This window comes from Salvelinus sp. IW2-2015, unplaced genomic scaffold (genome assembly GCF_002910315.2).
Source record: "Salvelinus sp. IW2-2015 unplaced genomic scaffold, ASM291031v2 Un_scaffold2233, whole genome shotgun sequence".
Lineage (NCBI taxonomy): Eukaryota > Metazoa > Chordata > Actinopteri > Salmoniformes > Salmonidae > Salvelinus > Salvelinus sp. IW2-2015.
In genome coordinates, this window is record NW_019943563.1 from 22,962 (window position 1) to 36,835 (window position 13,874).

A 13,874-nucleotide genomic window follows, 5' to 3' on the forward strand; every position below is an offset into this window, starting at 1 on the left:
GCCCAACTAACAGTAAGCCAAGGTGGAAAAAGTTACAAAAATCCCGTAGTCTAATTCACAGAAAACATGCTGAAAAGTACTGATGGGGAAATAAAGCTTCCCGAAGCATTGGCTCTTTCCAGCCAATTGTGTCAAAAATAGTTTCATTACACAAGGCTTTGAGCGACACAGAATTTAGAACAGCCACATTTTATAGATGAAGTCACACGCCGTAGCAGCGTAGCCATTATGTCATATATTAAACCACTGGCCGTGATCGACAGCATCAAATCCATGCTGCGTTGTGGGTAAACGGTGACTGGCTGACTGATTTATACATAATAATGAGTAGTTATTTATGATGCAAGGTGATTTGTAAATTAGTCAGTCAGCAGCCACCTGCACTGTCGGCTGCAATGTCGAACGAGCCCAATACCAAACCAATCAGGTGTTCAACGAAATTATTCTTCAGACGTCATTGATCACGTGCTGCTGATAAAGTGACACTCCTTTGAATTATACCGCTTAGCGACTTCAGTACATGCCTCATAGCTCCAGTCTCAAACTTAACCCGGTTCCTGCTGAAGAAGAGGGAGTCTGCTGGATGGAGAAAGAAGCTCTCGCGAAAGAGGAGGAAGAGGTGCCTGTTACAACACAAAAACAAGTAGAGGGTGAGGCTGTTACCGTGAAAGAAGAAGACGCGTTCAGAGTGAAAGAGGATGACGAAGTTTCAGTGAAAGAAGAGGAGACTGACTATGAACGTAAGTACTGTCTTAACAGAAGCACAAACTCTGTGGTTGGAAGTTGAACTGATGCTTGGTGTTAAAGCGGAAATCTGCAATTGCTACATCCATATTTTGACTTAAATTATGTATTTAATTATATATATATATTATATATTTTTATAGCCATTGATTCTTGAAGAATATAACACATGCTTCCTGAGCTTAGTTCACCTGTTTGCCCCATCAGAACCCCAAATAAACTTTTTTTACTCCAATGTTTAGAAACAATGTAAATCAACACTGTATAGCATCAACATGGTTAAAACTTTAATGTTGATATCATGGATGGTCAGTCCTTTCATCCATAGTCTGTCTATGAATTTGAGAGTAGTTACATTTCTCCAGCCCCATCCATCATCTTATTACCAAAACAGTGGTKGAATTACAGCTTTGTTATTGGTTGAACTGCAGATTGGTTGATTGATTGTTGTGTGGCTTTTTTAAAGGGGCAACCTAGTTTTTAAACAGCAACAAAATGGCTGCCCGGAGTCCTGAGCTGTGTTAGAATACTCATACTAACCGCACTATTTGTGAAGTAAATTGAGTATATAGTCTGCTTATTGGTCATAGTATGATGTAGTTAGTATGCCAAAAGTTCCCGGATGTCGTACTAAATTCGCCAAAATATGATGTAAACACGCAGTACTTTAGGGCACATAATGCAATTCTTAAGAAAATGGGCGTGGCTTCAACGTTTTCAGATTTGAAGAAAATGGGGGAAAATATGCAGCCGAAGTCCAACGAGAGAGGGAATACAAATGAACTGTTTTAAATGTTGAGCAATGCAATAAAGTAATGACTTTTCAAATAAGTTACCTTACATGTTATATGACTATTGTTGTTCACTTGACATTCTTAAGACAAATGTCAAATAATGAACATTCATTACAGACGTCATTGTTTGTACAACATCATGGCTACACATCACCTTTTACGGTGGATTTCTGTTGTTGGCCTTAAACCATCTGTCTGACTTGTTGTTCACACAGGAGAGAGACGTGACTATCGTGGATCCTCTGGGGAGCCCCAACAACCTCATGATGCTGACGAGGCAGAGAAGAGTCTCTCCACGTCGAAACACCAGCAGAGAACCACAGGGAAGAAATCTCATTGCTGCTCTGACTGTGGGAAAGGTTGCACATCTTCATCAGAACTTAAAATACACCAGAGAACACACACAGGAGAGAAACCTTATAGCTGTGATCAATGTGGGATGAGTTTAACTACATCAAACAGTCTGATTCGACACCAGAGAACACACACAGGAGAGAAGCCTTATATCTGTGATCAATGTGGGATGAGTTTTCCTACATCTAGCCAGCTGACTTCACACCAGAGAACACACACAGGAGAGAAACCTTATATCTGTGATCAATGTGGGATGAGTTTTACTACATCAAGCAGTCTGATTCGACACCAGAGAACACACACAGGAGAGAAACCTTATATCTGTGATCAGGATGTGGGCATGAGTTTTACTACATCAAGCCGACTGATTCGACACAGAGAACACACACAGCAGGAAGAACCTCATAGTTGTAATCATTGTGAGAAGAGTTTTTATCACCACATTTTGCTCTCGATGTACAGACCTCCAGAGAACACCAGAGGGAGAAACCTTATAGGTAAATGTGAGAAGATTTTCCTACATCTAGCCAGCTGATCGCACACCAGAGAACACACACAGAGAGAAGACTAAGCTGTGATCATGTGGAATGAGTTTAACTATGAATCATCTGCATTCGACACCAGAGAAACACACAGGAGAAACACCTCATAGCTGTGATCAATGCGGACAAGACGGAGTACTCTCTCATCAAGAGTGATCTGATACACAATCAGAAAATGCACTACAGATAGAAAAGTTGGTTTCATGATATCAAGAAATAATGTCACACATTGAGAATGTTTAACATATCTGCTAGTAGGAGTATTTTAATTGATGTCACAGATGTAGGAATGTTTTAACATTGTAGAGAGGAGTGATTTTTCAATCGATGGGTGCATAGCATGTAGAAATGTTCTTTTAGACATTGTAGTGAGGAGTAGTTTTAAGTGAGTGTACACGGAACGTAGGAATGTGTTGTTAACAGTTGTTAAGAAGAGTATGTGCAAGTGAGTGTCAAGATGCTAGAAGAGTTGTTAACATTGTAAAAGGGCAGTGTGTTAATGATGTTATTCTGCCGCGCTGTTCGACCTTATCCTGCTTTCGCCCTGTTCAAATTGATTGCAGCAAGATATGGATATTAGCCTCAGGGAAATCCAGGGCTCTGGAATTGAAAGGAGTATTTATTAACAAAAAGACTAACAAAAAAAAGAGCTGTGTGACACTTACTGCGTTGGTGACCCACTTTAATCAAAATGCATCACGTATGTTCAAAATGGTAGCTAGCTGTTTTCTAAAAGTTTGAAAAAGCTGCTTGTTAAAAAACGTAATGTAATCTAGATGATAATGTTGCAGATACGTTTCGGTATATACGCAGCACTGATAATCAAGTTACCCGCCCCAAATTGGTTATGAAGTAAATTGCCTTTATTACCAATCTGCATACCACTGCCGTATTCTGACAAAAGCAACATGCCTAAATTGTCTTCGTAGTTCCACTACTGAAGAAGCATGGACTCAAATCAGCCTCAATTTCAACATTCAGCCCTGACGAAAAGATACATGTTTATATATTCCACTGACCTCAACACTTGAAGTGAATCTATTCGAATACATATTATAACAACAGGGGTTGGACATTGTTATTCTGATCCAATTTATGTAACATTAGAATTCATAGTATTTTATCGCAACGCGGCGACTGAATCCATTATTTGGGTTACAAGAGTATATTGACAATGTTGCGGCCCTGCTTTTAGAATATCAGGATTGAATTGGCTCGAGCATGTGCTAACCCAAATGCGATGACATGGGGACTGGCCCGATCACACACATGCCTATCGAGTGAACTGCTGAAGAGAGAAGAAGTAAGGTGCGAGAAGTTACTCACGGATATTGCAGGAGTTGGTTGCTGATTGTCTCAAGGGTGGGCAGTTCAGAACACAGTTTTGTCGTTTTAGCCCGCGCGCGCGAGTGGCGTTGCCCATGGATCATAGATTTTATTTGGACTACGAGGTTTTTTCCGTATTGGAGATCAGTTTTTTTGGGGGCTCGCAGTTCCAAGGGACGAGAGTTCTAGAAGAACTGTGGCGTTTTTAGATTTATATGAAGAGAAAAGAGATTTAAAAATAATATGATTGTGATATTGATTATTAGGAAATGGTGTTTTTTCTTTGTTTTTTGGATTTTTGGACAGCCAGTAGGACACGTGATGTTTTATATGTAGAGCGCATTGTGAGTGATTATGGGAAATGGAAGTTGTTTTCTGTTGGGGGTGGGCAAACTTGTCCAACACAAAATATAGGATAATATTTTGTGTCTTAAGCGGGAAGGTGTTAAGGCTGGGTTTTTCCATTTACTGGTTTTGAGGTTGCTTTAGCAGTATAGCTCGTTAGCGTCGTTAGCACGTAGGGCGCACTATGATGGTGTCACCGTCGTTAGTCGCATATGTGTTACACCTGTGCTGGCTTGTCCACGTGTTAGTGGAAGGTGTCACTGACTGGTCCAGGTCTCTTAAGAGTGTTGGCCAGTGCTCCAGTTGTCTTGATAGATGTGGAGATGAGTCAACACCTTGTTAGTTGCTGCCACCTTTGTCGGTTTTGTTGTAGGGTTTTTCTTTTGTTTGCCTCTTCTTGGGCAGATTAGTGGGTCTCATGTGGGTGGTCTTTAGGTCCCAGTTGTTGTAGTACTAGTCAATCTTCAGTGAGACCGATAGGTCTTTCAGAACCCCTCCTAAAACCTGCTTCAGGTTGGGTGTTGTCAGTGACTCTTTGTAATATTTTTGTAACCAATATTTCTTCTGCGTTTGTCTTTCTGGGGACGTACCACCGCCAATGACAATGGAGTACACACAGCGAAGTATATATGGGGTGGATAATACTATGTTATAGTATATCATTATATACTATGACTTTGCATGGATATATAGTATAGTATACCCGTATATTGCCTAGTGAGGGTAGTACGCGACCTACCGGTAGTCTATAGTGACTAGCTGGTTAATTCTTAAAATCAAGCTGGCATGTCCTCTAGCCGCGCGGCAATGATCGTCAGATTGTTAGTCTGTTTTTTATCCTCTTATGTTGTGTACTAAATAATTCTGTTTATTTTCATAATTTTTTCCTGTGAAGCCATTGTGTTGAATCCAGGTCTGAAATGTGCTGTGTAAATAAAGATTGATTTGATTTGAACAAATTGCAAAACAAATTAACCCAATGACTGACCAATCAACAGATTGATGGTCCATCTTAGTATGAAAAACAGTATGAATTCAGTATATTTTCCACTATGTCAAAATAGTGCATTGTATCACTTTTCAACCAACCTAGTTCATTTGTTGAAATCAACAATACGTCAAAGGATTCAACTACTGAAAACAAACAAACAATTGGATTAAACAGATCAATCCCACTTTTCAAGCCTGCTGAAGGTGTGGTGGAGTGGTAAACACCACCCCCGGCTCTACCAGGGGCTAGAGGTGGTCTCCCACAGCTCTGCTTATGTCATGTTCTGTGGCCTTGCTGTTCCATTTCTTTACTGCCCCTGCAACACAGAAACACATTTAGTCATATTATATAAAACACTCAAAGTAATGGTTATGGAGCATCTATGGCCTCAGTTACACCTGGCACCTAAATGTGACTTCTGTCATCTGATCACTCCAAGCTGCATTAGGTTCAGATCTACCAGTACGGGCCTTTGTCAGGCCACTGAATATAAATAAGCAATGTAAAGAGATGGGGTGAATGAGTGGGGAAAAGTACATTTGACACAAATTACTTTCATAATATCAAAGAACAAATGTGTGTGCCTGATGGGAAATTAATTTTCATACAGCCAAAAGGGGTGAGAAATTACACCAATATCAGTGGACAATTTGTACTAATGTAAATAAACATAGATGATGGAACATATTACCTTTTGCTGACGAGATGAACCGCTAAGGGGACATAAATATTTACCATCTAAACCATGTGTGACCTCTCACCTCTCTGGTTGTAGATGTGTTCTTCCTAACCAGTCCCTCAACAGCTCTCTGACTGAGCTCCACCCTCACTGGGTCTTCAGAGGAGAGGAAGGCTGAGGAGGGATGGAAGGATGAATGGATCAGTCAGTCAATAAAGTGTAGAGCTGCTGTCTATGCTGTCTGACAAAATCACTATTTTAGTAGTTCATTAAAGTAAATAAGGCTTTATGACTGCTGAATACCAACTATCAATCACTTAGATCATGTATTTTCAGGTAGAGATACATCCTTGGGACATCCGTAGCCCGTTGAAGTTAACATTTAAATGGTTAAGGTTAGGGTTTAGTTTAGGGATGTCCCAAGGATCCCAGGTAGCATTGACCATTGTGCCTTCTTCTGTCTCTTTTACATAGCAGGTGATGGGTTCTGACTTCTGTACTTTTAAATATTAAATATCCTTATTATGCGAAATTGAATGAAACAATAATGTATGTTGATGCTAATATGCTGTACAATATTCCATGATGTTTCTATATGATAACAATAGAGTAATATATTTAATATGATGTACAATATTCCATGATGTTTCTAATGGATAACAATACATGTAATATATTTAATATGAATGTACAATATTCCATTGATGTTTCTATATTGATAGCAATACGTATTATATTTAATATGATGTACAATATTCCATGATGTTTCTATATATAACTAATACGTAATATATTAATAGATGTACAATATCCATGATGTTTCTATATGATAACAATACCGTAATATATTTAATATAATGTACATATTCCATGATGTTTCTATATGATAACAATAGAGTAATATATTAATATGATGTACAATATTCCATGATATTTCTATATGATAACAATACCGTAATATATTTAATATAATGTACAATATCCATGATGTTTCTATATGATAACAATAGAGTAATATATTTAATATGATGTACAAATATCCATAATGTTTCTATAATGATAACAATAGAGTAATATTTTAATATGATGTACACATATTCCATGATGTTTCTATATGATAACAATAGAGTAATATATTTAATATGATGTACAATATTCCATGATATTTCTATATTGATAACAATACAGTAATATATTTTAATATAATGACAATATTCCATGATGTTTCTATATGATAACAAATAGAGTAATTAATTTAAATGATGTACAATATTCCATAATGTTTCTATATGATACAATAGAGTAATATATTTAATATGAGTACAATATTCCATGATGTTTCTATATGATAAACATAAGAGTAATATATTTAATATGATGTACAATATTCCATAATGTTTCTATATGATAACAATAGCGTAATAATATTTAATATGATGTACAATATTCCATAATGTTTCTATATGAAACAATACCGATAATATATTTAATATTCATAACTATTTTTTAAACAGTTTCACTAATACATTTTTATTAAACTTAACTATGATTCAACGTCAGTTCACCGTCTCACCTCATACTGTATTGAGCAGCAGCAGCTGACTGCCCAGTTCAACATCAGTTCACCGTCTCACCTCATACTGATTGGAGCAGCAGCAGCTGACTGCCCGGTTCAACGATCAGTTCACCGTCTCACCTCATACTGTATTGGAGCAGCAGCAGCTGACTGCCCGGTTCAACGTCAGTTTCACCGTCTCACCTCATACTGTATTGGAGCAGCAGCAGTTGACTGCCCGGTTCAACGTCAGTTCACCGTCTAACCTCATACTGTATTGGAGCAGCAGCAGCTGACTGCCCGGTTCAACATCAGTTCACAGTGTAACCTCATACTGTATTGGAGCAGCAGCAGCTGACTGCCCGGTTCAACATCAGTTCACCGTCTCACCTCATACTGTATTGGAGCAGCACCAGTTGACTGCCCGGTTCAACATCAGTTCACCGTCTCACCTCATACTGTATTGGAGCAGCAGCAGCTGACTTGATCGTTGATGCAACAACAGATGTATAGAACGGGTCACAAGGTTAAGATTTGTATGAAATATAATTCACAGCAGGCAGTATCTATCTTTATGTAAAAACAGTACTCTTTGTGTAGAGACCAGGGTCTGGCCCTGGGGTCATCTCTCCCTGGTACCATATAGAACAGAAACATTAACTCATGCTCTGGAATGCGGTCTCTTTAGGTTTTATCACCCAAAAGACATTGTAAATCTCCTGTCAATGTTTTCTCCCAGAGGCCTATCCTCAGTAGAACACAGACACAATAGCTCTAAGAACCCTCTATTCTGTTGCATAAAACAACCATTTGATCCAATAAAAGTATTATAACATAATGTTGCAGTTTTGCTCTGTGTCCACTGAAAGTTGACTAGTAACAACAACTGGGACCTAAAAGACACCCACCATGAGACCCACAAAATCTGCCCAAGAAGAGGCAAGCAAAAGAAAAACCCACACCAAACTTAAAGACAGGAAGCAAACCAAAAAGGTGGAGCAACTAAAGGTGTTGACTCTCCACATCTATCAAGACAACTGGAGCACTGGGCCAGACACTCTTAAATAGAACCTGGACCAGCTCAGGTGAAACACATTCCCACTAACGAGATGGACAAGTCAAAGCCTGTAACACCTTCCCCCTTTAGACAACAAATACATCCTATATTTTTGTTGGACATGTTTGCTCACCCCCAACAGAAAACTTCCATTTCACATAATCAACTACAATGCTTCTACAATATAAACATGGTGTCTACTGGCTGTCAACAATAAACAACAAGAAAAAACACATATTTCTAAATAATAATTTACCATAGTATTATTCTTTTTTAAATCCTTTTTCTTTCAATAGAATCCTAGAACACCCTTGAGACAATCAACAACCAACTCCTGCAATATCCGTAGTAACTTTCCACCGTACTTCTCTCTCTCTTTTCAGGGTTCACTCGATAGACATGTTGTTGGATCGGGCCCAGTCCCCAATGTCATGCATTTGGGTTGGCACATCTGAGAATGAATCCTGATATTCTAAAAGCAGGGCAACATTGTCAATATAATTGTACACAAAAATGTTCAGCTGGTTGCATAAATAATTATGATTACTAACTGTTACATAAATTGTAAATATGAAAATCAAAACCAAATGTACAATTTGTTAATATCTATTGGCAATAGTTAACTTAAGGGTGAGGCATGGAATAATAAAACTTATCCTTTGTCGGGCTGAATGTTTGAAATATGAGGTGATTTGAGTCATGCTTCTTCAGTAGTGGAATAAAGACAATTAGCATTTGAATGTTGTAAAGAAATACTGGAGTGATGTCAGATTGTTAATAAAATTGATTATAGACCAATTTATTATACTGCTTTCATGTTATGTATATACACAAACATCTGCAACAATTATCATATTACATGTATTTTTTTAAACAAGCAGCTTTTTCAACTTGTAGAAAACAGCTAGCTACATTTTGAAGTGCTGCATTTTGATTAAAGTGGGTCACCAACGCAGTAAGTGTAACACAGCTCTTATTTTGTTAGTCACTTTTTGTTAAATAATACTCTTTCAATTCAGAGCCTGGATTTCCCCCTGAAGCTAATATCCATATCATGCTGCAATCAATTGAACAGGGCAAAGGATAAGGTAGAACATCATTAAAATACTCCTTCTACAATGTTAAAACATTCTACATTGTGACATCATTAAAATACTCCTACTACAATGTTAAAACATTCTATATTGTGACATCATTAAAATACTCCTACTACAATGTTAAAACATTCTACATTGTGACATCATTAAAATACTCCTACTACAATGTTAAAACATTCTGCATTGTGACATTATTTCATTGATATCATGAAACAACTTCATGTATGTATTTTCTGATGTTTGATCAGAGATCTTTTATCAGAGTATCTCTTTTCACATTGATCACAGCTATGAGGTTTCTCTCCTGTGTGTGTTCTCTGGTGTGAAGTCAGATTGCTTGATGTAGTAAAACTATTCCCACATTGAGCACAGATATAAGGTTTCTCTCCTGTGTGTGTTCTCTGGTGGGAAGTCAGCTGGCTAGTGTAGGAGTAAATGAGACACATAGATAACATAGACGTATAGGACAGCTGAACATTAAAAACAGACCACACGAAGAGAAGGCGACACATAGGCGCCTAGGACAACTGGACACACTAATGATAGAGGAGACACATAGTCTGCTGATCCTAATAAGGGCACACATACCAGAGAACACACTGAGACACTGAGCTAAATACAGGGCCAAGACATAGGCCTATAGGATAGATGGACATATATTATTTTTAAGACAAGCAAGGGTCTTGCCACCATTATAATCTAACTGAAAGCAGATATGGGCATTATTGGGCGTGAACAAGCAGGAAGCCTGAACTAAAAGATAATGGTGGCAGGAGAATTAGGGGAATAATGGTTATTTGCATATGGGTTGGACCCATATGCTATATGTGGATAAATACAGGAGCCGGGGCTCTGGAAAGCGGTGTGTGTTCCGCGGACCATTCCGGCTGGCAATGCTCTGTATTAAAAGCCTATTTGATTTCACAAGTTCTTGTAAGCGTTATATTTGAACCGATTTTCCACGACACTAGATGTAGGAAAACTCTTCCCACATTGATCACAGCTATAAGGCTTCTCTCCTGAGTGTGTTCTCTGGTGTATTTTAAGGTCTGTTGAAGAGTTGAATATTTTCCCACAGTCAGAGCAGCAATGCGATTTCTTCCCTGTGGGTCTCTGCTGATGTTTCTTGAGGTGTTTTGACGTGGAGAGACTCTGCTTTGCCTCTTCAGCATCATGAGGTTGTTGAGGATCCACAATAGTCACGTCTCTCTCCTGTGTGAACAATAAGTCAGACAGATGGTTTAAGGCCCACAACAGCAAAAATCCACTGTAAAAAGGTGATGCCAACAGCGTAGCCATGATGTTGTACAAACAATGACTTCTGTAATGAATGTTCATTATTTGACATTGGTCTTAAGACAGTCAAGTGAACAACAATAGTCATATTTTGTCTTGTTTTCACATTAGTAGTAATATCGACGATTGTATGCTAGAAATACGTTTTTAAAGTTGTTGAAATCCTAATCAGCGTGCCAGACAACTTTTGGTCTCCAATATAGGCACCTTTCTGTCGGTATATGTTGTTGTTAGGTGAAGTTATGGGTCCTACAGTAGGTTTATGTTGTTGTTAAACAACTTCATTTCACATTTAATCTCTACAATGCTCACCTTCTCCAATATAAACATGTTGTCTCTGTCTGTCAACGATTAAAAACAAGAAAAAACAAAATTTCTAAATAATAATATACAATAGTATTATTTTTTATTAATCCTTTTTCTTACCATTCTATAGAATCCTAAAACACACTAGCTTCTAGAACTCTCGTCCCCTTGGAACAGCCCAAAACAAAACTCATCTCCAAAACGTAAAAACATGCAGTCAAAATAAATTGTGATCCATGGTAACGCACTGGTAAGTGTAACAACTCTTCTTTTTGTTACTCACTTTTTGTTAAATCAATAAATAGTACTCTTTCATTTCAGAGCCTGGATTTTTCCCCCTGAGGCTAATATCATATCATGATGAAATCAATAGAACAGGGACAAACGTTTAGGCTTATACATTGTGACATCATTAAAATACTCCTACTACAATGTTAAAACATTCTACAATGTGACATCATTAAAATACTCCTATTACAATGTTAAAACATTCTACATTGTGACATCATTTCATTGATATCATGAAACAACTCCATGTATTTTCTGATGTTTATTAGAGATCTTTTATCAGTGTATCTCTTCCACATTGATCACAGCTATGAGGTTTCTCCTGTGTGTGTTCTCTGATGAATTTTAATGCCTGATGAGGTGAATCTCTTCCCACACTCTGGTGCCCTATCAGGTTGTATGGCCGAGTAAAACTCTTCCACTTGATTACAGCTATACGGTTTCTCTCCTGTGTGTGTTCTCTGGTGTATAGTTAGATATAGATCTAGTAAAAACTCTTCCCACATTGAACACAGCTAAAATATTTCTCTCCTGTGTTGTGTTCTCTGATTAATTTTAATGCCTGATGAGGTGAATTCTTCCCACAGTCAGAGCAGCAGTGAGATTTCTTCCCTGTAGGTCTCTGCTGGTGTTTCTTGAGAAGTTCTGATCTGGAGAGACTCTTCTCTGCCTCATCAGCATCATGATGTTGCTGAGGATCCACGATAGTCACGTCTCTCTCCTGTGTTAATGACAAAGTCAGACAGATGGTTAAATGCACAACAGCAGAAATCCACTGTTTATTTGAGGTAAAAAGGGATGACCAGAGAGTACCCATGAAGTTGTACAACAATTGACATCTGTTAAATCATTTGACAAGACTGTCTTAAGACAGTCAAGACCGAAGCAGTGTGCCAGATGACTTTTGGCCTCCAATATAGGCCCTTTCTGTGTTTGCTAAAATTGCTGCAATGCACACGCAATTTTGGTTGCAGAACTCCTCCATGCTAATGAGGAAACACTAGTTATGTATAGTATAGTCTGGTAATGAGGAAACACTAGTTATGGATGTAGTATATCTGGTAATGAGGAAACCACTAGTTATGGATGTAGTATATCTGCTAATGAGGAAACACTAGTTTATGGATGTAGTATATCTACAAACGAGAAACACTAGTTTGGATGTAGTATATCTGGTATGAGGAAACCACTAGTTATGGATGTAGTATATCTGCTAATGAGGAAACCACAGTTATGGATGTATATATCTGGTCATGAGGAACCAGAGTTATGGATGTAGTATATCTGATAATGAGGAAACCATAGTTATGGATGTAGTATATCTGGTAATGAGGAAACCACTAGTTATGGATATAGTATATCTGGTAATGAGGAAACACTAGTTATGGATGTAGTATATCTGGTAATGAGGAAACCATAGTTTTGGATGTAGTATATCTGCTAATGAGGAAACACTAGTTATGGATGTAGTATATCTGCTAATGAAGAAACCACTAGTTATGGATGTAGTATATCTGCCTGGAGCAAAATGGTGAGCGAAGATTGTAGTTTTTCACAATGTATTCTGAATATTACAGCGCAAGATCAGGAGTGCTACTCAAGGAAACTCACATTAATCTCTGTGTCTATTGACTAATCACCACCGTGGGGGAAACGCAGGGGAGTTCTCATAGGCTGACAGCAAATATAGCCTCCATTTATAGGTTGCTTATGAGTGCATTTCACATTACTTTGGATTATAATTGTAATGCTCGCTTGAATCTCCTGCTTAATATGTTTATGGTCTAGAGCACTGCATCGCAGTGCTAGCTGTGCCACCAGAGTCTCTGGGTTCGCGCCCAGGCTCTGTCGCAGCCGGCCGCGACCGGAGGTCCGTGGGGCGACGCACAATTGGCATAGCGTCGTCCGGGTTAGGGAGGGTTTGGCCGGTAGGGATATCCTTGTCTCATCGCGCTCCAGCGACTCCTGTGGCGGGCCGGGCGCAGTGCGCGCTAACCAAGGGGGCCAGGTACACGGTGTTTCCTCCGACACATTGGTGCGGCTGGTTCCGGGTTGGAGGCGCGCTGTGTTAAGAAGCAGTGCGGCTTGGTTGGGTTGTGCTTCGGAGGACGCATGGCTTTCGACCTTCGTCTCTCCGAGCCCGTACGGGAGTTGTAGCGATGAGACAAGATAGTAATTACTAGCGATTGGATACCACGAAAATTGGGGGAGAAAATGGGATAAAATGTAAAAAAATATATAAAAAAATATGTTTGTGTTATTGTCGCAAATCAACTGCTTTATACTTAAAACACTTCAACCAGTAAAATGCTCTTTGGTTAGCTTTGCCATCAGCCTGACAATGAGGGTTTGTACACTAAGTGTTTAACTAATTGGCCCATAACTTCACCTAACAACATAACTACAGACATACTGTAGCTTCACCTAACAATAACATAGACCTACTGTAGGACCCATAACTTCACCTAACATAGACCTACTGTAAGACCCATAACTTCAC

The 13,874-nt window shown here is 38.6% G+C and overlaps 1 protein-coding gene and 1 long non-coding RNA gene across 2 annotated transcripts; one reads left to right on the forward strand and one right to left on the reverse strand.

Moving 5' to 3' along the window:
* The first annotated feature begins 443 nt into the window (after window positions 1-443).
* On the forward strand, window positions 444-2,624 carry LOC139025079 (zinc finger protein 22-like). Its single transcript, XM_070440111.1, has 3 exons — window positions 444-740; window positions 1,754-2,226; window positions 2,517-2,624. The coding sequence occupies exons 1-3, from the start codon at window positions 521-523 to the stop codon at window positions 2,622-2,624; spliced, it is 801 nt and encodes a 266-aa protein (XP_070296212.1). The 5' UTR covers window positions 444-520.
* Window positions 2,625-9,158: 6,534 nt separating this feature from the next.
* On the reverse strand, window positions 9,159-11,690 carry LOC139025078 (uncharacterized). Its single transcript, XR_011476514.1, has 2 exons — window positions 11,583-11,690; window positions 9,159-9,644 (listed from the first exon to the last, which is right to left on the reverse strand). It is a non-coding gene; the product is annotated as an uncharacterized lncRNA (long non-coding RNA).
* Between the last annotated feature and the right edge of the window lie 2,184 nt (window positions 11,691-13,874).

Excerpts from the sequence above, each read along its gene's own strand:
- LOC139025079 (XM_070440111.1), top strand. The coding sequence starts at position 521 with ATGCCTCATAGCTCCAGTCTCAAACTTAACCCGGTTCCTGCTGAAGAA. Across the intron at positions 741-1,753 it reads AGAGGAGACTGACTATGAAC|GAGAGAGACGTGACTATCGT; the intron begins GTAAGTACTGTC and ends TTGTTCACACAG. Across the intron at positions 2,227-2,516 it reads CTTATATCTGTGATCAGGAT|AGAAACACACAGGAGAAACA; the intron begins GTGGGCATGAGT and ends ATTCGACACCAG.